Here is a 22786-nt window from a genome sequence, read left to right as displayed (position 1 = left end):
TGAAGCTTTGGGGGGAAACCAGAGCTGGCACAAGTTGGCCAAGGGAGACAATAGCTTTATATGTTTAAGTGCACGGAATAATCTTCATGGTTATTAACCAGCGGGTTATTGTAGAAGATAATATCCTATTGACGTTGCCATTATTCAGAATGCAGTCACATAGTATTCATTCATCTAAACCAGAAATCAACTCTCTAAAATTCTCCTTCCAGAAAGGTCAAGGTACAAACTATCCAATCTGCACCTCGATATTTAAATTAAATTGTCTTATCAAGTGCCAGAAAGCAGCTTCTAAAACATTCAGGATGGTATGAAAGCAGATATAGAAAATCTATATTCCACAGATATTAAGGTGGAGCTTTGAACACATGCAAAAAAAAAGAAAGTAAAGCAGGAGAGAAGTAGAGTCTTGTCCAAACTGTCCTTGTGCTGGAAAGCACAAAATTGCTGTTCTTTCTAGTGCAGGAAAATAACTGTGCACTTATGAGCTCATTCTATCACCCAAGCACTGCTGGAGCCTGCAGTCCTCTTACAATGGTGGTATTTTTGAAGAGACTTATTCACAGACTTTTTTTTTTTTCCAAGCCTCTAGTGCTTTGACTGTGAGACCAAAGTTCCCTCGAGCTACAGTATCTCCAACAAAGCAGCATGCATAAATTTGATGGGGAAAAAGAAAGGGTGAATGAAAATGGGGCAAAATGCCTTTGAGGAACTCTGTGCTCTGCAGAGTATCAGACAGGTCTCCTCGCGGCGACGCAGCCAGCCCTACTGATCCACCAGCTGAAGCAGCTACCGAAGTCAATGAGAATATTTTGTAAATGAAGTAGCTGAGAGCATTTGATGTTCATTTCCATTTGCTCTTGACCACTCTCCCCCCACAAAAGCACATTCCGAAGCAATTTCACACATTAGGTAAAAGTCAACTCATGCAACGGGCAATGGAAATCTAAAGAAGGAAGTCTTAACTCGGTATGACACTTAATAACTAATCACACTCAACAAAATGTTAGGAGGAGTCTTCCAAGGCTGGTTTTGTAAGGTGCTTACAAGATCAGAAGAACACATGGTAAACATAATCCATGGGGAAAACCACAGATACACCTCAACTGAGATTTTCTTCTTCCAAAGCAGCTCTCTCCCTGAGCTAAATTTTTTTCTGTATCAGTACACTTTAGTTCCCCACTAGTTACATAATTATGGTAAACATATTTCAGTGCCTTTTTCAAGTATTAAAGATGACATTTTTAGACAACTCTGTTCTAAAGATGGACTTCAAACAGACATCAGAGCTGCTGTTCAACATGAGATTAACTCAACCAAAGCATAACTTGAAAATTAAAAAATCAGTCAGTAATGTAGTTCAAATCACCATCTAGAACAATAACTACACGTTCTCCAAATAACAAGCTCTCGCCTGTGGAATCCTCATTTCTATGGCAGGATTACTCCAGCACGTGCACCCGAGTCACTCAGTTCAGCTCTGGAGGCAAGGCCCCCAGCAACTTCTTGTGTGTTTTGTTTTGTCTAAAGAAAACCCCTTTTGATCCTTTTCTTTAGGATTTCCAGGGCACCCTCTTCTTATGAACTCAGATCCATTTCTTCTCACTAACCTTGCTGCTTTGGCTTTACTGAAGAGTTTTTCCTCCAAGTCACGTTCCCATCTGGTTCCCTGATGGGAACTCTTCCTCCCTTCGTTAGGGGATTAACCACTCATTAATGATCATCTGCTCTCACCACCGAACATGAACATTCGCAAAAGAGCCACCAAACACTGGTCCTACCTGTATATGCCATGTTCTTCGGGTTTCCGTAGGGAGCCCCAGGTTGGACGGGGCTGTAAACAGGGTTCATGGTGGAAGACCGGGAACTCTGAGGACAAAAGAAAAGCAGAGCTCAGACAAAACACATTACGTTAGCTCCAGAGTTGTCTTCTCTACAAAGAGTCTTCTGCTACATCATTGCATTACCACGTTATCATTCAAGACACAGAGAGCTGTGAAGGCAAGGATTTACAAGTAGACGTTACAACCAGATAGCATATTTAATAATTTAAGTTTTGGATCTCTCAGTTAATTCCCCTAACTTCTTCAGCTCTGCATATTCTGCCTACAAATGTACCCAGAGCAAATTAATCTTATACATCCCTGCCTTCAGGGGGGCCCAAGACTCATGACCCCACTTCCAGCTTGCAACGAACAAAGAGGAGAAGCCACAAATTCAGACAAGGAATTCTCCCCCTTGGAGAAGCTAATAGTTCTTAGTGACAAAAAACAACCACCACGAAGACCTGACCTTTCAGCAATTAGCAGATAAAAGACCGTTTGCTGCTGGCGAGATGGAGAGCGGCAAATATTTGTGAGTTTTCAGCATGAGTTGACTATAATAACCTTGAGCCCAGGGCTTGGGTTCTGGGCAAGGCTGTGCAGGACGCCCAGTGCCACCCACCACATCCCACCGCTGCCCCAGATGGGGAGATGCAGTCACAGACCTAACGCGAGCAGTGAGATTTTAACGGCCCTTCTGTTTCTCTCTCCAATAAAGATGATGAAGCAGTGCTGGGTTAGCTTCGTGTGAGTTTTATTTAGAGGAAAGCAAGTAACTTGGGAATTTGTGTCTACTAACTGTCAGTTAAGCAACTGGCTCAGTTAATTATCTTAATGAAGCACATTCTCAATTCTGATTAATGGGAAAATCAGTCATTAAGCTTTATTAGGCGACACACTTGTCTCCACAGCTATCTAGTATTAATTTCACACAAGAACCTCAACGATCTTGTTTCAAAATGTGGGTTTTTCTAAAATGTAGTATTTTACAGTTCATAAATAACACCATTCTTTCCAAACAAGTCTCTCCTGATGGATGCACAATTTGTTAGATCATTAACTCCTTCCGCTTTACCTCAGGATAGTAAACAAGTCAAATGTTAAATGTTAGCACCAATTGACTTGACAACAATTACTGCTTAATTAATTAGCCTTCCCTCCACCCCCAAGTTAGCACAGAAGGAGCAATTCTCAAAGCAAAGGAAATCACGGTTATAAAGCAAACTGGAAGAGAAAGCTACACGGAGACACGCATTTACACCAGCGGCTCCGGTAACGCGCGATGGAGCTCTTAAGAAGATTGACGGGAAAATCAATGCAAAACTTCACGTCCGTGAGACACTGTGGCTGGGGATTTACACTCAGGCACAAGGGTTTTATGGCCGTTTGGGCCTCCTGTCCCCAGGCAGTGCTGCGAGTCTCCTTGATGAGCAAGCGGACGTTTGCCACCTGGTTTAGAGTTCTTGTTTACAGGAGAAAACCCAACGTCATCTCTCCCTGAGAGGGTGAAGACCAGCTTCTGTAAGCGTCCGTCCAAAAGCCAGGCTTTTGGCTGCCAGAGGGATGCTGTGCAACACAGGAGGCTATTTCAGTGCAGGATGTGGCTGATACAGGACACACATACACATACCTCAAACTTCACAAACACACCGTTATGCGTCCACATACGCTGATACCCACCTCCCTCTACTTTAACCACATATGACTTCTTCATATGAACATGAAATTAAAAAGTTGTTGACATTCGTGGATATTTTCTTTTCTCTAGTGAAAAAGAATGTGGATTTAAGCCCAACCACCTCATCTCTATCATACGTTATTTCTCCAAACAAATCATCGCAGACAAGGCACTAAAGTGAAATTCCTCTCCCTCTCCAAAGCACGTAGGACACGTTTCACCTCACTTTTTCAGTAAAATGACAGCATCTGAGAGGAGATGGTTTGACAGTAACAAGGTGGTGGAATGTGCTGCCCAGAAGTGCCAGCATGACACAATGCAAGAGGAGCATCTACCGCTGCTCTAAACACAAGCCTAGAAGCCAAAACCTCCTGCTTTTCACCCAAATGCCTCCCCTCCATCAATGACTTTTTTTTTTTTTTTTTCCCCCCAGTTGGATTCCACTATCAGCCTGCAATACAGATTCCACATCAATAGCGTGAATAAGGCAAGAAGATGTTTCACATTTTTGGTGGTCATATAATACTCTGACAAGGAAAAGCACTATAAAATTCCTAAAATATGTCTTTGTTAACAAATACTTTGGTGAATCAGATATAATCAGGCAAAGCATTTTGTGCTGAGGCTCCTATGGCTACACCCTCTGTACTTTGAGGGTTTCCTTTGGACTAGATTTAGTCTGGGTTTTAGTCTGATCCCCACCCAATCCATGGTTTGAAGCTGTCTAAAGGACATCACCAGTACATCCTTTACTGGTGTGTCCATCACCAGTATGGACCTGTATGTCCAATGAGAAGTTGGAGGACACACGATGGGCAACTGAAGTGAAGCTTCTGAAAGAAATCTGGTCCACATGCACCAAAACCACTTTGCACACAGAAACAAGAACACAGTTGGTGGGAGTCACCTTCAAAGTGATCCCCTGAGGTCCCTTCCAACCTCATATTCTATTGATTCTGTGACACTGTTTTGAATTAAAAACCCAGTAATACACATAGCCTAAGGGTTACTACTAGAACACGATGCTTTAAGTAATAGATGCCACAAACAGGACTCGAGAGAAAAAGGAGAGGTGTCATAGAGTTGCAGAGACTTCCTGGCCATAATTAACTGATAAATCAGAGTTTTACAACAGGACTGATAGGACGCTTCAAGTCCAGACAAGAAATGTCCAGTAGGACAGGGAATGTGATAGACAGCTGTAAAAAAAAATAATCACAAATGACCTGGAGAAGGTGGAGAGGCAGCAATCACACACTCTTTCTTATAACCCAAGCAAGTGGAGGCATCAGAAGAAATAATTGTGTTGTAACTTCTAAACAAGCAAAGGGGGTGGCTGGTTGCTTTGCTTGTCTGAGCACGTCCCTCACTGCCAGGATGGTGGGACTTGAAAAGCCTCTCAGGGGACTGGGAAAGTTCTTTCTGGGAGAAATTCTTTCTCTCCCCCAGACAGGCTTTTAGCAATCAAGGACCTCTGACCATCCAGCCATCCCTGTGTTCCCAGGAGAAAAGTCAATGTCCCGGCTCCATTTTAGGTGCTTGGTCCCCCCACTGACAGCATGATGCCTGACGTTGGACTACGCTCCCAACAAACACCTCCGTGGTGCTGAATGGTGGCTCTCTGCCCAGGGACCAACGGGACATCCCTGCAGCTATACCAGATGGCTGCAAAAAGCCACATCCTATCCCATCAGTCAAGCACAGGCACGTAGCTCTTCGTGTTGGCCATTTCGGAGGATCTATGAGTTGAAGACACTCGCAACAGAGCAAGGAAGCGATGGGTCCATCTTACTCCAGATATTCTCCTCCTCACACGCACAGAGCCAGCGTCCTACCCAGCTGAGTCTTCCTGCTCAAGAAATAAAGTTGATGAGGGTCCCTCTTCCCTCTGCCTCCCAGTTGAATGAGTGTTCCTCCACCCAGAACCACGCAGTGACAGCTGGACCTGCTCCCAGGCAAGGACTGAGTCACAGCTGCATTCATAAAATGACTTGTTCAATGCAGTCATCATTTCATTTGCACTCTTCTGGGTGTAAAGAGTACAAATAAATCATAATTTGGTGAAAATTACTGCATATGTCTGGCTTGCATTAGGTGTTGTACCAAACAGGAAAAAGAAACACTCTTATTGAGAAGGATGAAAGAAAAAGCTTTTTAGCCAAGATAAAAAAAATTGTAATCAGGTTAAGGGCTTGAGTGTATTGTGAGGAAGAGGTTTGTCCTTCCTCCCTGCTTGGTATGCAGGGTGTTATTTCCAGCCAGCATGAAAGAGTCCATGCAAACAGCATTTTCAGATGGATGATTTTCCTTCTTTTCAGCATCTAGTATTAAAGCACATTCAGATGAGCTATACATTCCGCAAGACAATACCATTCAAAAAATACATTTTCAATTCATTCCAGGCACCACACAGTGGCATTCAAAAAGCTACACTGAAATGGGAATAAAACAGGATTAGCAAAATTAAACCTCCTTCACCACAATAACTTGCAGCACTTGCTTGTGGCCATGAATACACAACAAAAAGACTAATAGAAATGAATTATAAACAGACAAACACAAGTATTGCTCTACTGCACGGAGCTTCCACTGCCTCCTAATCCCCATGGTAGTGATGCTCAGTTGCTTAGAAGCTGCTGAGATTCCAGCAAGGAGCTGAAGGAGTAACTCCCGCAGGAATGCCATGGGAATAAGCTGCTAGCAAACACACTCGGGATACCTTCTGCCTGTAACCTGGTTACATTTTCATCTATTTTATCTTTCCTCTGAAAGTGCATGACATGCTTCCATCGCACTAGGAAATTACTTCAGATGAAGAACAAACAGAAATACAAGAGAGGTCAGTCGTCAGGCGGCCACCACGCCATCAGCAGGCCAACCCGCTGGTCAAAGGAGTTTGCACAGGGGGAATTCCAAGCAGCACGAGAAGGGAAATGAAAATGCCTGTATTGTGAATGCTGAGGTGGAGCTCGCTGTGCTGTGAAGTGGCTGCAGAGCTACGCTCGGCTGCTCTCGCCTCGCTGGACCAGAGCTGGGCTTTGTGCCGTTCCGCGTTGCGCTCTCCTAAGGCTGCCAAGGCATAGGACTCTTTAACCAAGTAATAACCGATAGGACAAGAGGGAATGGCCTCAAATTGCACCAGGGAAGGTTTAGACTAGATATTAGGAAGTATTTCTTTGTAGAAGGGGTTTTGGGGCATTGAAATGGGCTGCCCAGGGCAGGGGGGGAGTCCCCGGGATCCCTGGAGGGGTTGAAGAGTCGGCCTGAGCCAGCGCTGAGGGATCTGGGGGAGTTGGGAACGGTCAGGGGGAGGGTCATGGTTGGGCTGGAGGAGCTCCAAGGGCTTTTCCAACCCAGACGATTCTGTGATTCTGAGATTCTGTCCCCTCATCTCTGGTGACACCCTGGGACATCACCTACTTCATCCTCTTCCTACAGGAGCACTCAAAGCACTCAAGAACCAGCACAGGTATCACCACTAATATAGACACTAATTATTCAAACTACAGACTCATTATTCAAACTAATATAGACACAAGACAAAAGGAACATTTTACCCTGCTGGTTTTCTCTACCGTTAGTTTACTCTGAAAACACTGTGACCAGCTTTGCTGCTTCCCAAAGACATCCACCCCTTCAGTCTTCAAATACTGGTGGGCATCAATAATTTTTAACACATCGACAAACTTTAACGCAAGTATTTCTATGCACCTGCTGGTGGATCTGGCATCTTATACGCCTCACCCACTCTGATATACAGAAATATTGGTATTTTCCACTTCTACCATACAGTGCAGAGGCAAAGTAAGATGACATTGAAGGAGGTTTAAAAAAATCCTGAAAGAAAATAATAGGTTTACTCATGCACAGGCATGCAAAATTCAGGAAGTTTATGAAGTTATTTTCATTTTTTTTCAGACTAAGTGAATAAAATCTTTAGAAGCAGAGTGTTACTGAGAAATAAATGCATTTTACAGTCTTCTTAAAACTGTGACACTGACAGGTGCAGGTTTCAGGGTCTCAAAAAATTGAATAGTAAGTCTAAATTTCAGTCCAATTGTAAAGAAAAGAGTAAATAATGCAAACGTGAGCTTTGCTGGATGACAGACACTTCCCCATCTTGTTTCATGTCAGTCCTTGTGTCTAGGTGACTGACCCTTTAAGTTCCCACACGGCTTAAGTTGCGATTTGCCTTCATCTTCTGTGAAACTGGGATGTAGGTGCTTTCAAGAGACCCGTTCCCCACACTTTTCTCTGGGAAGAGAGAGGTATTTTATCCTCTGAGAGAAAAATATATGTATACAAAATTATTTATTTCACGTCAGACAGCACAGAACCAAACGTGAGAGAGCATGAAGAAAGACAAAAGGCAAAGAAAGAAGATGTTTCTTCCTCGATCTGCACATCAGCCCTTTAAATTCATTTTATACAAATCAGATGCTAATAGTATTCAGCCAAAGCCTCCTTGAACACGGAAAGACCTCCTGACCTTACACTGCATTCAAATTTCAATAATTTTCTGACAATCTTTCAGTTAAGTCATTTGAAGCTCGACCCTCACTTGGATCTGCCAAACAATAATTAAATTAACTTCCAATTCATCTGTTAAAGGTTAATTTAGGCAAGTTAGAAGGCTGTGTCCCACCTTTCCCCAGAAAAGTCTGCTGTGATAGCATGCACAGGCTCTGGGATTCCTCACACAATGTGGTTTTCCACAATTAACACCTCCTTTTTAATTTAGTCCTTTTTTAGCTGATTGACCATATCTGACCTGAAGCAAAATATTTAACCCGTTAAAGACCTTATAAAAAAATATCAGGTCAAAATTGACACAATTTGAGTTCATCTTTTATTAATAAAATAAAAAGCACTTTAAAAAAAAAATCAATTTAAAGAGGGAAACCAAAGAAAGGCCAGACTCCACAAAAAGTTTAAGGCTTCAATTAGCAGTAAATTATTAATGGTAGCTCTTGTTTGTACAATATAATGTTCACTTTTACCTCTTTCACTATACTTCAGCTTACCTTGATGTTTACACACATCGATCTAGGGCATCATTCCAGAGCCTGAATACTGCTTGTCTTCTGCAGTTCTCCCCACTTTTCACTTTCAAAGAAAATTTAATCTCTGTTCCAGCCTTGTTTTACCCAAAATAACTGTAAACTTCGTACCACAAACTCCAGCTCCTCAAAATCTGCAGCACCCTGCTTCATAAACTCAGGCAGCTGGAGAAAAAGAGTCATCCTGGTCCTCAAACCATCCTGCCGATACATCTATTGATTTTCGTATAGCCATGTCTACTGTGATAAGTGATCTGAGCCCTGGGCTGGGCACTGGGGAGGCCGCCCCTCGATTCCTGGGTTCAGTTCTGGGCCCCTCACCCCAAAAAGGCCATTGAGTGACTCGAGCGTGGGCAGAGAAGGGCAACGGAGCTGGGGCAGGGTCTGGAGCACAGGTCTGCTGGGGAGCGGCTGGGGGAACTGGGGGGTTCAGTCTGGAGAAGAGGAGGCTGAGGGGAGACCTCCTGGCCCTCGGCAACTCCCTGCCAGGAGGGGGCAGAGAGGGGGGATGAGTCTCTGGAGCCAAGGCCCCAGCGCCAGGCCCCGAGGGAATGGCCTCAAGCTGCCCAGGGCAGGGTCAGGCTGGCTCTGAGGAAGGATTTCTGTGCAGAAGGGGCTGTTGGGCGTTGGAATGGGCTGCCCAGGGCAGGGGGGAGTCCCCGGGATCCCTGGGGGGGTTGAAGAGTCGGGCTGAGCCAGCGCTGAGGGATCTGGGGGAGTTGGGAAGGGTCAGGGGGAGGGTCATGGTTGGGCTGGAGGAGCTGCAAGGGATTTTCCAACCTCAGTGATTCTGGGATTGATAAAGCACCCACAAAGTGGTAGCTAGCAGTAACATATAGTGAAGATTTTCTTCTATCCTGACAAAACATTTGTTATTTTAAAAAGTGTTTCCACATTTGAAACACACATTTGACTTCAGGCTTGCTCTCAGGCATGTCCTGGACCCTTTTTTTCTGGGAGCATTTCCAGTGGAAATGAAGAAGTGCACTGAGGCAGCGGTTCAGGAACGCTTTAGCAGCCAATGTCACTGCAGGCAGGCATGCCTTTGCTGATGTGAAACAGATCTGGGATGGCACGTCTGTGTCCCTCAGGGGGTAAAGGTTTGCAGACAGCATCAGTGTCCTCCACACACAGACCATCTTCAGAAGATGCTGCACACTTTTACTCTCCGGCCAAGTTTTGAATTAGAGAGCTGGTTTAAATAATATTCCCTTCATTCAAGAGGCCACAACTTCGAGGGAACACATAAAAAGCGCTATATGAAAATATCTGAAGCGTAGTCATCGCCCAAGAAGTCAAGACGTTCAATGTATGAACACGGGTGGTGTTGAAGTCAGCAGTACAGCTAATGCAGCTGGTGACTGACACAACATCATTTGCGTATGGCCCTTCATGAGGCTCTGAACGTGATTGGATTGCATTACTCATTAATTACTCATTAATTACACTGACAATCTATTTTCTTCATAGATACTGCATCTCTCATCCAGATCCACCTCCAAACCAGGGCAGGAGCACCCATCTATTCGCTGAGGCAGAGAAGGGTGGCACGGGCTAGCTGGGAGTCACCTAGCCAAGCCCATGAAGAGCCACATTCCCATCACCTATTGCCTCCTCTCGGATAAAGAACTAAATAAACCCACACACCTTTTAACTGAGAAAAGTTTGACATCTCTGACAGGAACAAGCCCTTGCATCTTCATTGTATGAAAAATTAAATGGCTGATTTACAAGCACGAAGCAGCTCTGGACTTTGGAATTTGCTGATCTCAAACTGACCAAAAATTAATGCTGAGGCAGGAAAAATCTTGGCTTTTCATTTGCTGAAGTTTATGATCTGCTTAAAAGCCAGAGGATCCCCAAAAATTTGCTGTTTCAACTATGCCAGATGGCATTATTATAAAATAGCAAAGAAAATCCTCGTCCTAGCCTGAGAAAGTGAGAGACAAGACAAGGAAGACAGGATCATTTGTTGTACTTGGTAGAACAAGCACTTGCTCAGTGATCCTGAACGTGGTGTGGCAAAAGATCTATATATCGAATTATTTGAATTAGGCAGAGCTTATAAAAACACCCTTATGGGCCTCTGTAAATGAGAAACCAGTTCCCCTACAAGAAACTCGGGCAATAAGAAAAAAAAAAAAATGATGCTAGCACAGCTAATGTTATATTAGCTTGTTTCCAGAGAAGAAAATCTGTACACAGATGAATTCCGTGCTGTAAATTCCTGACTTTATATCTGCAAGACTGATGGGTTCCACCAGCAGGTAACCAATAAATACATGTATTTTTAAGATCATCTAACATATCTGTCCCTATGTGTCCAAAACCATTCTCAGTAGTTCTCAAACGACTTCCTTGATATATTCCTATTAATTTCTTTAACTTGAGGCCTTGCTGACTCTTCCTTTTGAAATGAACCCTGCTGTACTCTTGTATTTAGTGCCCTCATTCTGCTCTCCGACTGAGCCACGTCCTCCTCTGGCTGGTTATCTCAATTCTTTTATCTTCACAATCCTACTTCATCGTGTTCTGCTGAAAAGACTTCCCAGGACACACAGTTTGAAGACCCTTCACCCTGCTCCTTTCTTTCCACAAACGATGGCTTGGGAGATTCAGACTGGCATTAGGAAAAGCCTTTTGACTAGGTGGATACTGCGTTACTAGACCAGGCTGATCACAGATTTGCTGGAGGTTTTCAGGACTGGTCGGAGCAAGGCCCAACCATGGCTGACTCAACTTGGTGCTGGTGAAAGCCCCGCTGTGAGCGTGAGGTTGGAGGAGATGGTTCCAGATGTCCTTCCAACCAGCATTTCAACTCTGGCTCAAAATGCTTTGTGCTGCAACTCGTTTCTCTGATCTCCATCTCCCTCCACAGTCTCAGCCTGTAACTTTCTTTGTCTCAGCAGTAACCACTTTCCAGAGACTTTGGATTTTCCTCATGGCCTCAAGTCAGAAGTTTCTTTGGCACGTACGTGGCAGGACACCAGAAACCTTGGAGAGGTGGTGGGGAAGGGTGGCATTCCCACTTCTCCACTGATGGATATCTATACTGTAGCATATCGGTCAAACAGATGAGGTTAAGATGCCTCACAGCACCATGAAAATGTACTCACCACATCAGCTATGATGCTAAACAAGTACTAAATAGCATCTAACCAACATTTTTTATTAATTTAATGCAGAATTTGACCTTTCATAGAATTATTGAGGCTTTGGTTAGAAAATTTCCCTGGGTTATAAACGTCTATTCTATAACATCACACCGTCACTATTAAAAAAAAAAAAAAAAAAAAGCAAAATAATATTCTTAGTTCTCTTTCTTATCTGAGACATCTTGAGCTGCTTCAGGTCTTTCTCACAGTTAACCATTGCTCCTTCTCCTAAGAGAAGCTACACTTTAGTAGCAGACACAAAAACAATATTCATAAAAAGACAATTTATGTTACTAATAAATATAAGCTTCCCCTCTTCCAAGCTCTTTAAAAATATTAAATAATCCATCACCACTGCAGCTTCATTTCAGAGATGCTGAGAAGCCTGCAGGAGAGCAGTGAGATGATGGGCTCAAGGTAAGCAAGACAACACTGGCAGGATCAAGATTCAGGTCCTGAGCATCAAACTTGCTCCCATCAGTGTATTTTTCAATAGAAAAGACTCAAGTATTTGAGCATGTTTTGGAGGTGGAGGCTCCCATCTCAAAGGGTTTAAAGCATAAAATGGGATGTGGTGAGCCAGAGAAATACCAGGTTGGAGAGGGCTGAAGGTGACACAGACATCCACTTGTGGATGGCATATCCAAATCACGCTGGCTGCATCAACTCTTGTTTTCATTTTAGGCTACAGTATCACATTTTATTTTATTTTATTTTCCACTGGCCCAAACTAAACTGTATTAACCAATTTCTCACAGAAAAATGTCAATACCAAAAAAAAAAAAAATTCACGTTACCCTCAACAACATGTTTTAATTTATGTTTTGCTCCAAAATTTCCAACCACTACCACTAATTACTTTCCTTCTGTTATTTTTTTTTTTTTAATTACTCCCCTCAGTGTGGGAGAATCACTTTCCAACCATATCCTGAATACTGAAAACATTGCTCCTTCCCACGCACTGCAACAGGATAAAGATCTAAATTTGTTTCTGAGTGGATTACACCACACAAAGTTGACACACCAGAAATACAGTATTCCTGCAATTAAAATCAGATGAGGGCAGAGATGTCCTTTTAATAATAGATGGGTCAGAATCCTCTCGGCTTTATTTGGTCAGCGTTCAAATCCACTGCGCTGCAGTTTATGACTGGGTGATTTATGACTTCCAGTCATGGTTGTTCCTTGTCGCCCTCTAACAATCTCTTCCCAGGTCCTGTTTTTTGGCCACACACTTTCTTCTCCAAGTCAGAGCTGGAAACCCAACGCAGGGTTCAGGAGCAGAAGGACGACTGAGCCACCGATGCGCAGACAAAGATGGGTTATATAGACCAGTAAAAATGAAGATTAACAGTGCAAATGGAGGGGATCATTCCTCCATAATAGTCCCTTCTTCCTTAAATATGTTGAAATCTTTGTTCTAAAACAAAGCTGAACCAGGGAAGATGAAGGAGAGCCCAGGCTAAATCTGTTAGCGGAAAGGGAGCTTTGGCAAGAGCTCTGTTTATCATCCTCTTTTTTTGTAATTTTCTGTTGGCAAGAGGTACTGCATTAACAAGCCCAGGAGACTGAAAGTCTTTCCTACCCATAGGACAGGCAGACACTGGCATTCGTTCACTCCGTTTGGAAATCAATCCACATGGAAGGAGAACAATGAGAGACCCCAGACTTATGCTGGTCTTGCTGTGCCTGGTGCTACTAAGGACCACCAAAAGCCCGTTAATACATGTGGCAACTTCTTACCACTTGGAAAATAAGCAAAAGAACACCGTTGGCTTTTTCGGGTGAAAGCTGCCAAGTGGTGAACAACAGAAATCAAGTAAGAAAATAAGATATTCATAACAATCAGAGCTCGGCAGGGTTTTTACTTCTTTAGGAAATATGGGACAGTCCGGGCTAAAAAAAACCCAGAGAGATGCACACCCAAAGGCAGTGGTGTTGCAATGACTATTACAAGCCATCAAAATAAAGATGATTCAAGCTGAAAATATTAAATTAATTTGTTGATTTAAATCCTAGAGACTTACTTAATCACCTCCATCTATCAAACATAAAGATGGAGTGGGAGACCAGAAGTTCTACAGCTTGCTCCCCTCCCCTTGCCCACAGCAGCTTTGCACTTCAGCACTTAAGCAGCACTGGTGGGGATCACAGTCACCATCAAATCACAGACTGGTTTGGGTTGGAAGGGACCTTAACGATCATCCACTTCCACCCCCCTGCCATGGCCAGGGCCACCTTCCACCAGCCCAGGTTGCCCAAAGCCCCGTCCAACCTGGCCTTGAACCCTTCCAGGGAGGGGGCAGCCACAGCTTCTCTGGGCAACCTGTGCCAGGGCCTCACCCCCCTCACAGGGAACAATTTCTGCCTCAGATCTCATCTAAACCTCCCCTCTGTCAGTTTAAATCCCTTCCCCCTCATCCTATCCCTACACCCCCTGATCCAGAGTCCCTCCACCCATTCCCACAGCCCCTTTCAGCCCTGGGGGGCCGCTCTAAGGTCTCCCCGGAGCCTTCTCTTCTCCAGCTGAACCCCCCAACTCTCTCAGCCTGTCCTCACAGGGGGGCTCCAGCCCCCCAGCATCTCTGTGGCCTCCTCTGGCCCCGCTGGAGCAGGTCCGTGTCCTTCTGCTGTTGGTGCCCCCGAGCTGGACCCAGCCCTGCAGGGGGGTCTCCCAGAGCGGAGCAGAGGGGGAGAATCCCCCCCTGGCCCTGCTGCCCCCCCTGCTCTGGGTGCAGCCCAGCACACGGGGCCTTTCTGGGCTGCCAGCGCACGGTGCTGGCTCACAGGCAGTTTGCACCCCCAGCCCCCCAAGTCCTTCTCCTTGGGGCTGCTCTCCAGCCCCTCCTGGCCCAGCCTGGATTTGTGCCTGGGATTGCCCCGACCCCTGGGCAGGACCTTGCCCTCGGCCTTGTTGCCCTCGCTGAGGTTCAGAGGGTCCCCCCTCTCCAGCCTGCCCAGGTCCCTCGGGATGGATCCCTTCCCTCCAGCGTGTCACCGCCCCACACAGCTCGGGGTCGGGGGGAACGGGCTGAGGGTGGGCTCAGCCCCACTGTCCACGTCCCACACATCCCACAGGCTGCCCAAAACCAAGTGCCTCCATTACCAAACCGTGCTGTGCTCCTGGGCAGCTGTGGGAGGGTGAAGAAGCCAGCCTTCAGCGTCTTCCCTCCCTACCATCAATGCACACTTCCTTCTGCACATGTGCCCTACTGCTCCTCTACATATCCAACTCACATCGTATCTGAATTCTTTACCACTTGGTATTTATTATAGACTCTGAGCCTAAGTCTCTCTGGGTGGACGCTGCAAAAATACAAGGTATAACCAGAGTAAGAGAAAGAAAGTTTACATCGGATGACCATGATCAATCACTTGAAATCTTTATAAATAAAGGCTACATATGTTTATAAAGCTGTACTAGGTCTCAAACACAAGTTAAACGTTCAATACAAGAATAACCCAAGGTTAGTAGCAGACACTAGACAGGAGACCGAGACCTGCGAATGTATATGACTATAATGCAGGCAATATGCAGTCAATTAGCATATTTGTTTCATAATCACTGTAAAAGCCAAGAATTTTTCAGCCTGCCATTACCGAGGATTTTGCAGTGCTCTTATTCACTCATTCAGGTTTCCAGTGAATATACCCAGCCCAGGAGGCCAAAACCAGGAATGCTTTTGCAACACAGACAAAGGAAAGGGCTGAAAGGCCACAGCAAGTCAACAATTAACACTTTTCATAGGTTTCCGGACTTTTCTTCCTAAAGAGTGGGAAGAGATTCAATGAAGTTTGAAGGAGCTTACAGCTTGCAGTTTATATCAGCAAAAAAGAATTGCTAAATCCCAGCCTATGATTCAGGCTGGCCAGACAACCCAGATTTGCTTTCTTGTTTTTCATCTGGGGAGGATAAGGCCAGTTTGGGGATTGAATGGCACGGCAGAAACTAAAAGCAGAGCAATCATTCACTTCTTCCTTAAAATAACAGTGTATGCTGACATTAGAAAACAACAAAAAAGTCTTTGAGGTCTCTTGGAAATGTTTAAAGGGAAAAGCTTACTCTAAAGAAGCTAAGCAAATATTGGTCTTCACATGTGAACATTTCTATTCACCTCAAATTGATTTCTCCTGCATGTAAGGTCAAGGATACGTGGAACCATTTGAACAGCCAGCATCCATGAGTAGGAAAAAAAAAAAAAATCCCAGTGTTTTGTTTAAAATATTAATGATGTAATAGTCATGCAATCCAAGACGAGACAATCCTCTCTGTGTCTAAGCGTGGGGTAGGATTTCCAATCACAACTACTCATATTTTCGATAAAAGCAACACCCAAAAAATCAACACGTTCACTTGTCAAAGGATATTACGCCACATTAAAACTCAAGAGGGCATCCAGCAATGATGTGATTGGTTTAATTCACTAATCTGTCATTCACATTTGCTTTGGCTTGAAGGATGCTGGAGCCTCCACGCTGAAAGCTATGATGCCTTTAGCACAGCAGTGATAAAAACCTTATTTCCTATCGGTCAGTGTCCCTTTGATGCTATGACTCTCAGGCTGACGAAAAAATAGGTCTAAGACTTTCCATTTGACACAAAATGGCTTAATTACATGTTAATCCCTATTGTAAGAAATCAATTTTGCAATTTAACAGACTCTGTGGATTTGGTTTTCAAATGTCATCTACAGTCAACAGGTTACCCCAAATTTTACACGCATGCTGCCACCACAACTCAGACTGCCTCTACAAAATCTAATTGTCAGCGTGCCTAAATTCTGCATTTTTAATATCATTTCAGTGGTATTATAGGTACAAAGGCAAAAGTTTAGTTGAAGACAGAACATATAATCCTTGGGTAATGGCTTTCTCCAAAATAGGCCGAAATTAAAATTTAACATCTACCTACATCTTCACACCATAATAACGTAACAGAAGACACCAAAACATACGCGTGCTGCGCCTTGTACCAAAGCCAACACCAAAGCAAGCACTTGTACGTGTCCAGATAGGGAGTTCCTGTGACCAATAATTAATTTTTAGCATTCAGTGCCTGCAGCTGTTTTACAACACACTTAGGCGTAGGCATGCTGAAACCCAACTGGGTTTAAGCACACAAAGATGTCTGTAGCCTCATGGTTTTACATTATAAACTCTACAGAGCAAAGTCTTTGGTATATTCTGCAAATATCCTAGCATATGTTACACAGTGAGTACATGACTTACAGATGCACAGCCTTATTTATGCATTTCGAAAAAGAAAAAAAAAAAAGAAAATCTATCAGGACTTTGATTTGCAACCAATTTGTGACACATTTATTTTCATGCTGATAAGCACCATCTCTGTACATAATAACCTTTTTGCCATCATTCTTCATAACAATTCAATTCGCATCTTAAATTATCTCTATCAATCATACAACAGGTGCAAACCACCTACTCCAGAGATTTCCCTTCTCCAAATTCTTCTCTGCTCTGACAATGCCCAAATTGATATTACCTGCGATGAAAAACACACCCTGGCAGGGGACTAATTTTGGTAAGATTCACTCTAGCTTCTAATGAACTCACAGGTTTGTTTTTACATGCTTGGAAAATAAGCTCAATACTCCCAGGCAGTGTTTTGTGAAATATTGGGTGCTATGGGTTTTTTCTTTAAAAAAACACAATAGAAAATGAGTTCCTGGTTTCAGTTCGAAGATTAATCCAGTTTTAAGAGATGATTCCAATAGCAAGGAAGAATGATGCCTGCAGAGCTAACAAGGAACTGGGATCTAGAAAGAATTAAATACATAGTGAGCGTAGTGAAATCCCCCACAGCCCCATCGGCAGAGAGACCAACACCAGGCTGGATGTGCATCCTCTGGAAGACCAGTCCTAAGATGCTTGACAATGTGACCGACACAGAAAACAGAGGGAGAGCACAGGGCAGGACCTAAACGATCTTCACATGAATTGCCAGGCAACACGGGGGAAAAAAAATGTCCTTGATGGAAAGAAGAGGAGGGCAAATTGTGAGAGTAATCATGACCTCTACAATCTGGAGAGCCTGGGAATATACACTTCATAAAGAGCGAGCATTACGCGGCAAGACACTTCCCCAAAGTCCCCCCTTTCTTTCTTTTTCTTTTTTTCCCCAAATAGACTTCTTTTGGTAACTATAAAATAATCTGCTTATTCCTTCTCAACTCATAATATAAATTTGACTCATAATATAAAATTTATATTTAAATTTCTTCGCAAATGTGAATGCATTTAAACGGAATGGTGCATGTGTTGAGAAATCAGAGCACAGTGAATGACACCCCATAAAGCATCTCAATATAAATTTTCCTGGGGCGTGGGGGTCCCCGTGTTACTGGGGCCGTGCTCCTCCTGCCAGCACCCCTCAATGTGCAAAAGGCTCCTAATCCAATTACAGAGGAAGGTGCACAACCCAGGGAGAGGAAGATGCACTTCACACCTCTCCTTTTTCTCTGGAAATAAAGCAACAGTGCCTAGATTTAGCTATCAGCACAATAGCATCAGACTTCTCCTCCTAATGTGGTTGAAGGCTATAGAAATGTAATTAGAAAGCTTTCTAGGACTGGTACTTTAATTTCACCCTTAGGCAATCTGTTTGCCCCAGGCAAGCAATTAAGTGAATGTGTATCTTCAGCGTTTAAACCCTTTCGCAGAGGAAGGCCAGGTTTCCCCCTGCTACCGCTATTAGTTTTCAAATGAACATGACACCCCGCTGAGCTCGTACCAAACCACGGGTGGTTTATACTTGAGCTCGGTGTGGATGAGTGGGGCCTTTCTCACCTCTTGGCGAAGCTGCCACTGATGCTCGCTGGTCTCACATCCCTTCTTTGTTCAGATCAGCCTACACAGAAAGCATCCATAAAAAGATGAAGCTTGTGCCTGCACCTCTACTGTTGTTTGTTCGTTGGTTTTTGTTTGTTTTGGTTTTTTTTTTTAATCTGATGCAAAATAATTGATATTGGCTGAAAGAGAAAGAAAGGTATGATACTGAAGAACAGGAATGACATTTTCTGAATGAATTTATTCTGCAGAGAGAGGTGAAACCTCCAAGCATTTACAAAGGAGAACACAAAATCTTGGCAGAAGCAAAACATCTTGTCAAAGCAGCCTTGTAGAGGGGCCAGAGCAGAATATCAGGCACTGAACTCTGCTCCTCCTCAGCCCTTCCAGAAGCACCAGCTCCATAGCTACGCTCCTGAGCTCCTGCTATCAGCTGTCCCAGGACTTGTAATCTCCTCCTGCTGGAGCGTGTTTGATACAAATGCTAATCCCTCTGATTTACAATTCGCTGTTGCCATCTGATTTTGAAAATCTTCTGCAGACATTGGAAGGGGGAAACAGAAAACTGAACATGACAGAGAGTTACTAAGTCTGTGCTGCCAGTTACTGGCAATTAAGAGGCAAGTAAAAATACTCATCAGCCCCTGTACCATCTTGCAAATCCACGTTGACATCATTGACAAAGTCAGCTTCCCATCCCTCTCCATCCTTTTGCACCACGTTGTGTCCAGCCTGGGCATCTCCATCTCACAGCTACTGATCAGTCTGTGTGAAGTGAGTTAAAGATGTCAGTCCAGACCAGCGTAAATGGACATTTACATCCACAACGGGCAGTAATTGTTGTGTCAGCACCGGTGTGGCCAGCAGGGACAGGGAAGGGATCTGAGCCCTGCGCTGGGCACTGGGGAGGCCGCCCCTCGATTCCTGGGTTCAGTTCTGGGCCCCTCACCCCAAAAAGGCCATTGAATGACTCGAGCGTGGGCAGAGAAGGGCAACGGAGCTGGGGCAGGGTCTGGAGCACAGGTCTGCTGGGGAGCGGCTGGGGGAACTGGGGGGTTCAGTCTGGAGAAGAGGAGGCTGAGGGGAGACCTCCTGGCCCTCGGCAACTCCCTGCCAGGAGGGGGCAGAGAGGGGGGATGAGTCTCTGGAGCCAAGGCCCCAGCGCCAGGCCCCGAGGGAATGGCCTCAAGCTGCCCAGGGCAGGGTCAGGCTGGCTCTGAGGAAGGATTTCTGTGCAGAAGGGGCTGTTGGGCGTTGGAATGGGCTGCCCAGGGCAGGGGGGAGTCCCCGGGATCCCTGGAGGGGTTGAAGAGTCGGGCTGAGCCAGCGCTGAGGGATCTGGGGGAGTTAGGAACGGTCAGGGGGAGGGTCATGGTTGGGCTGGAGGAGCTGCAAGGGATTTTCCAACCTCAGTGATTCTGGGATTCTATGTTTCTGCCTGATTTCTGGCCATTAACAGGAGAGCACACATAAAACCAAACAACACGTGAGTTCTGCCCCACAGCTGTCACGCAGAGAGAGAAAACTGCCACGATGCTGCCCCAACTCTGCGCAACATGAAGAGCACTTCATAGCTTCAGGGTCTGTAGATCAGCCACTGCTCACCATTAAATTCACCCTGCCCTCAACATAAGCTCATACAAATTGTAAAAGAACATTCAACCCTGATGGAGTTTCCTTCCTGCAGTGTGAGACCATGGTTGAGACAACAACATTCACAAGCATCATGATGGACTTCAAACGATGACTGCCTGTGCACGTAGCTCATGAGGAACTTTCCTCCATAGGTGCTATGTGGAGGAAAGTCTCCCTAGAGATCTAGAACAACCGAAATAACACACTTGAGTTCCATACCTATCATTTGTATTATTAAAATGCCAGGTGAGGGCTTTGTGAAAGTCCAGTGGCCAACTGGATAGAGTGAATCTCCTGTGCTGAATTCTTCTAATGTGGATCTATAAAATACTGTGACAATCTAAAAAATCCTGGGATCAATAGGAAAGCCATTTAAACTGAAGAACACTACTTGAGGAACACAAGAAGACTAGATTAGAAATGAAGAGGGGAAAATTACAGAGGCGGAGGTAAGTGCTACAAAATGCAAAAGCAGCAAGTGGATCTCCAAGTCCAAAACCAGGAACAGAGGAGGCTGAGTCACAGCAGCTATATTTGGTATAAATCCAGAAGAATCACTCCTAAAATAGGTTATCAAAATACTAAGAAAGAAAAAAGGAAATTCCGTCTTGAATATAGAGAGAAAGGCTTCATCTCAGAGAGTTTAACGCAGTAGGAAAAGCTCTGGGGTCACCAGCCTCCAAAGCGAATGAAACACTGATGTAGCTGAAGAGGATCTTTGTTAGACATAATCCTGGAATTACAAAAGAGCCACATAAAAATACGACTCTGTTTCCAATCTTGTAATCCAGTATTTAACACTTGTTTTCACTAGAAAAGAAAAAGCATCCTCCTTTTTTTTTTTTTTTAAGGCTGATCAGTGTTTTTTTCATACAATGTAAAGCTTTAGATGAATGCAGCACAAACTCTGATATTTTACTTTCCCAAGGGTAATGAGACTGAGAAAGTATGTAAAGCCCAGGAAAGGTTTAGGGACTCTCAATATTCCCAAAAAAATGGGGCTCACAGCTGCTTCAGCAGCCTCTGCCCTACAGGGGTGGCCTTTTTAGCAAGCAAGAGGCCGCCGTGAAACAGCCCACGACCTCAGATAATTTCCTGCAAACCCCTTTCACTGCATGTTCTCTATATGCATCACGCTGCGTATCCTGCACGACTTTGGCAAATCACTCAATTATTTGGCTGTTAATTACGGCTACACATTGCTTCTTTCTCAACATCAGACTCTTAGCAGTTATACATCTTCTTCTGGTTTAGTTTTGTCTACCCCCATGTCCCCCTTTCCTTCCCAAGAGAGAGCTGGAAGTTGTGATGCAGCTGCTGTGGGTTTAGCTCCCTCCTGACCAGTTGAGGTGATTTTGAGGTGATTTGGTTAATGAGGTGATCTGCTGGTCCATGCCCTATAGATCCTACGTATATTCCTGACAGAGGGTGGAGACTTCACCCGAGTCTGCGTAATTTCCTGACAGACTCATCACTAATCAATCCAGAGACACCAACTTCCAAAGGTTCTGGGTTAATCCAAAGATGCTCTGCATAATTAAACTAGCCCCAATTCCTAAACTATGTCATGAATCCCTTATTGGGGAAAAAAATATGCAATACATCAAGAATACAGACCTCTGTGAAGCACAGGCACTAGTTTACCAGGAAGGTACAGGCCTGATGGAGACATGACTGCATGAAGCCCCACAGTCTGGTTGACAGAAAGCCAAGCTAGGTGCATTGAGCCCTTCGAGCCTCTAAAAACCTATTAAATCTGTTCAGCAGGGTGGCCGAGGAAAGCCCCCCCACAAGGGAAGAAAGGGAAGGCAACTGCCTGCGCCTCAGCAGCTCACCCACGCTCCCCGTCAGGGACTGTCAGGGCTTGTTCTGCTCCCTAAGTTGCAAACAAGCTGAAGATGAATCATTATGGATCTGTGGACTTTCAGAACAAAGGATCATTTTTCCAGCTCCAGTCTTATGTATCTTTTGGCTGGATGGATCCACAGTACTGTGCCAAGAGCAGGTATTTCACCCACAGATACTACAAAGACATTTACAGGCTCGGATTCAGTAGGAGGACAACAAGAAGCACTAATTCTTCCCTCAGCGTTGCCCTGAAATACATCATATCCCATAACCGGCGTGGCTTTTAATCTGTCTCCCAAAATAAACTACTCCATCAGGAGGAGCCAAGTCTCTGTAATTTTCAAAACAGATCTCAGTAATTTCTTTTGGAGAGTTTTGCTATAAGCTTATGAATGTTTTTAATTTCACAGAATTATCCAGGTTGGAAAAGCCCTTGCAGCTCCTCCAGCCCAACCATGACCCTCCCCCTGACCCTTCCCAACTCCCCCAGATCCCTCAGCGCTGGCTCAGCCCGACTCTTCAACCCCTCCAGGGATCCCGGGGACTCCCCCCTGCCCTGGGCAGCCCATTCCAACGCCCAACAGCCCCTTCTGCACAGAAATCCTTCCTCAGAGCCAGCCTGACCCTGCCCTGGGCAGCTTGAGGCCATTCCCTCGGGGCCTGGCGCTGGGGCCTTGGCTCCAGAGACTCATCCCCCCTCTCTGCCCCCTCCTGGCAGGGAGTTGCCGAGGGCCAGGAGGTCTCCCCTCAGCCTCCTCTTCTCCAGACTGAACCCCCCCA

General features: G+C 44.8%; 1 protein-coding gene across 2 annotated transcripts in view; it reads right to left on the bottom strand.

Annotated features, from left to right (window-relative positions):
• Positions 1–22786, bottom strand: part of FAM168A (family with sequence similarity 168 member A) — a 161592-nt gene that overhangs the window by 107055 nt on the left and 31751 nt on the right. For both annotated transcript variants that reach the window (XR_003399445.1, XM_026858766.1), the window contains exon 2: positions 1782–1869. Coding sequence is in view for 1 of the 2 variants with exons in the window: in XM_026858766.1 (XP_026714567.1) it covers positions 1782–1851 (70 nt within the window). In the remaining variant the exon portion in view is untranslated. The remainder of the gene's footprint in view (positions 1–1781; positions 1870–22786) is intronic.

The sequence above is a fragment of the Athene cunicularia genome (genome assembly GCF_003259725.1).
Source record: "Athene cunicularia isolate RWA chromosome 1 unlocalized genomic scaffold, athCun1 chr1_part1, whole genome shotgun sequence".
Lineage (NCBI taxonomy): Eukaryota > Metazoa > Chordata > Aves > Strigiformes > Strigidae > Athene > Athene cunicularia.
The sequence above is the reverse complement of the archived record's forward strand: the minus strand, read 5'-3'. Positions and strand labels throughout refer to the sequence as shown.